At 38.1% G+C, this 3,908-nt stretch overlaps 1 protein-coding gene across 1 annotated transcript; it reads left to right on the top strand.

Annotated features, from left to right (window-relative positions):
• The first annotated feature begins 485 nt into the window (after positions 1–485).
• On the top strand, positions 486–2,269 carry LOC103522587. The gene is made up of 2 exons (XM_008487687.1): positions 486–2,015; positions 2,195–2,269. Exons 1-2 carry the CDS (start codon positions 486–488, stop codon positions 2,267–2,269), a joined length of 1,605 nt encoding a protein of 534 aa, XP_008485909.1.
• The last annotated feature ends 1,639 nt before the right edge of the window (positions 2,270–3,908 follow it).

The raw sequence follows: 3,908 nt of genomic DNA, 5'->3' as shown, positions 1-3,908 counted from the left end.
CCAGGGTTCAGCTGGCCCGGTTGATAGCACCCTGTAAGGGCTCCTTGACAGGGTTACAGTTGAAACATGGTCAATGGCCGGACGGGCGGAAGAGATTCAACAACTAGAATCCAACGACCTGATGGGCAGATGAACTAATCTTAAAATCCGAAGACTCTCGGGATATAGAGCCAACCTATTAAAGTCAACGGCATTTTGTGGCGGATGAACTGAAATAGTCCGGGACATTCTCTAGCCCATGGGGAACCAAAACACCACTGAAGGCAGATGAACGAGGTTCCTCGTCAATGGCAAGAGAATGGTTTTGGGCAGCAGTGAAACCATTATAAGTTGAGAGCAGATAGCAAATGATGCTGGAATGGTCTCTTCCTAACTATCCGTGGGCAATGCTGGAGCAGCTAATATGGTCACGGTTCTGCGATGGGATTGGTTCTTGGGGCCCTCTCTCATTATTAGCCTCTTTGTTTTCGGAATATTCTAATGGCATGACACCAAATATTTTGGCCTCGGATGAACTTTTGTTATGCGATTCAGAAGAAAACCGGCACTATCGACCCAATGTTAGTGTTAAAAACAAAGAAAACAATCAATACCGTTTTGCAACTTGGAATGTAAGGGGAATGAATCAACTCGGGAAGACGGAGAACATCGTGAATGAGATGAGAAATATGAAGATTGATATTTTAGGAATAAGTGAAACCTTTCTAAAGAATTCTGGAGATTACATCTCAGCCTTACCTGACAATGAAAAATATAGAGTGATTCACTCTGGAGGAGAAAAGAGTAGACAAGGAGTCGGATTCATTCTCAATGAGAGGACTATGAATATGGTAGAAACATCAATTTCAATATCGGAAAGAGTAATAGCTCTTAGAATCAAAGCGCAACCTGTCGACCTTTTTATAGTGGAATGTTATGCACCAACATCAGATGCATCAGATGATGACATTGAATCATTCTATGAAAGTATGAGAAAAGTTATTAAGATGAAGAAATCGAAAGAAGCTCTCATTCTAGCTGGCGATCTAAATGCAAAAGTTGGAAGTGAAAGAAGAGAAGATATAGTTGGGCCATACGGTATAGGAATCATCAATGAAAGAGGTGAAGAATTCATCAACTTTTGCAGAGAAAACGACCTAATAATCACTAATACTTGGTTTGAACAAAAAATGTCCTCACGTCACACCTGGATTTCACCAAATGGAAATGTAAAGAACAAAATCGATTATATATGCATAAATAGAAGATACAGAAATGCTATCACAAACTCAAAATCCAGACCAGGTGCTGATTGTGGCTCAGATCATGTCCCAGTTGTGATAAACCTAAAAATGAAACTAAAGAAAATCAAGAAAAAGTCAACTAAAGTGAAGTGGGACTTTCAAAAATGTAAACAGGCGTCCACCAAAGAGCAATTCTCCTCAGTCTTCATGGAAGAGTTGAATAAATACACCAATGAAAATAATGAACAACAAAACAACAACGATAAATGGATTGATTGCAAGAAAGCATTGCTACAAGCAGCCGAAACACAAATAGGAAAAGCTCGATCAACATCTAAGAAAAAATGGATGACACAAGAGATCCTGGATGAAATGGAAATTAGGAAAAGGCTGAAATCAAACTCGCTTCTAGGAGAGGAACAGATGAAGAAATACAAAGATGTCAAAGCAAAGATCCAAAGATTGTGTAGAAAAGCCAAAGATGATTTTTTAAATAGCGAATGTAAAGAAGCAGAAGAGCTTGAAGACAAAAATTCGAACAAATTCCATGCTAAAATAAAGAGTCTGACAAAAACTGATAACAAAGTGTCTGAATTCATTCTTGGAGAAAATGGAGAAGAGCTATATGAAGGAGAAGACATGTTAGCCCGATGGAAACAATACTGTGAAAAGCTTTATCAAGACAGTGAACGTCCAGTATTAGAACAAAGAGAATTAGAAAAAAGTGATATCCCAGAATTCACCAAAGAAGACATAAAAAGAATTCTGAACGGCCTGAGTAACAACAAAGCAGCTGGTAGTGATGAGATTCCAATAGAATTTCTAAAAACCTTAAACGAAGAAGGAATATCGGCACTAACATGTCTTATAAACTCCATATATGAAGAAGGAATCTTTCCAACTGACTTCCTAGAATCAATTTTTATCCCGATGCCTAAGAAAAATAAAGCTAAAAACTGCAGTGATTTCAGAACAATAAGCCTAATCTCCCATTCCTCAAAAATAATCCTGGCAATAATAAGAGAAAGAATCACAAGATCAATTGAACAAAATTTGTCTGATACACAAATGGGCTTTAGAACGGGAAGAGGATGTAGAGATGGAGTAACAGCATTAAGAGTATTATTAGAGAACAGCATAGAAATGAAAGCGGATGTCTACCTCTCATTCATAGACTTTGAAAAAGCTTTCGACAATCTTAAACATCACAAACTAAAACGCATATTAGAAGAAATCAACCTACCGAAAGCCGAATTAAGATTGATCGAACAGTTATATTGGAATCAGAGAGGAAAGGTCAGAACCAAGCATGGAGACTCACAAACATTTAACATAGAGAAAGGAGTAAGGCAGGGCTGCCTAATTTCGCCTATTCTGTTCAACATCTATGTTGAAAAGATCATAAATATGGCCCTGGGAATGGAAACAGAAGGATTTAAAGTGAATGGGAAAATTATTAACAATATAAGGTATGCTGATGACACCCTGATAATTGCAAAATCTGAAAATGAATTGAGACGACTGCTGGAAAACCTAGAGAGAACCTGTAATGAATTTGGAATGAAAATAAATATGAAGAAAACAAAAATAATGATAGTGAGAAAGAGTGACCAACGAGAAGAAGAGACAAACATAATATTGAATGAGAACACCTTAGAACAAGTACATAAATATAAATATCTTGGAGTTGACATAACCAATGATGGACGATGTGTATCAGAAGTAAAAAAGAGAATTGGAATAGCAAAAAGTAATTTTTGGAAACACAAGGAAATCCTCCGTAGAAACATTAACATTAAAACCAAACTGAGAATCCTTAACACCTATATTTTTTCCACCCTGACCTATGCCTGCGAATCATGGACAATCGATAACTACATCAGTAAGAGAATAGCAGCATTCGAGAACTGGTGTTACAGGAGAATTCTGAGGATTAGCTGGAGAGAAAAAGTGAGAAACACGGAAGTATTGAGGAGAATAGGAAAGAGATCATTCGAACTGCTGCCCAATATAAAGAAGAGAAAATTAGCCTATGCCGGACACATCATGAGAGGCTCGAGTGGAGAATTCCTGCTGAATATCTTGGAAGGAAGGATTGCTGGGAACAGGGACAGAGGAAGACAACGAAGAAAATGGACAGATGACATCAAGGAATGGACCAACATCAAAACATATGGGGAATGCAAAAGAATGGCAGAGAATAGAGAAGAATGGAGGAATGTCATTAGAGAAATCTGAGCAACCTTCGGCTACGAAGACGCAACAACAATGAATGAATGAATGAAGCATAAATGTTTGTCACAAATGTCGTTCCCCGCTTAATACACGACGCTAAATTTTATGATTTGACAGGGATGCGAACCACCACCCTCCAGATCCAAAGTCCACCGCCCTAAGCACTGCACCACTGAGGTTTGTTTAGTTCCGCAAATGTAGTAGAAAGTCGAGTAGTGGGTCTGAAGTCACGTCAACGGGAAACTGTTACAAAAAGGAGCTGTGACAATCGAACAGTGACCAGTATTATAGATAGAGTACGGTTTAACACAAAAAGGAGCTTTCACAATTTGAGCAGTGACAAGTGTTATTATAGGATGGGGTTGAACACAAAATGCAGTATTCTTTTTCATTGTCAAGGTTTTTGAATAATTACCGAAAGACGTGTAGTGTTCACACCAGATTTTTTTT

The sequence above is a fragment of the Diaphorina citri genome, unplaced genomic scaffold (genome assembly GCF_000475195.1).
Source record: "Diaphorina citri unplaced genomic scaffold, Diaci psyllid genome assembly version 1.1 scaffold9493, whole genome shotgun sequence".
Classification (NCBI taxonomy): domain Eukaryota; kingdom Metazoa; phylum Arthropoda; class Insecta; order Hemiptera; family Psyllidae; genus Diaphorina; species Diaphorina citri.
This window is presented reverse-complemented; position numbering and strand designations above follow the sequence as displayed.

Bases quoted from the DNA above. Each gene is read 5' to 3' on its own strand.
- LOC103522587 (XM_008487687.1), top strand. From the start codon at position 486: ATGACACCAAATATTTTGGCCTCGGATGAACTTTTGTTATGCGATTCA. The intron at 2,016-2,194 runs GCTGGTAGTGAT...CAGTGATTTCAG, and splicing joins GCCTGAGTAACAACAAAGCA to AACAATAAGCCTAATCTCCC.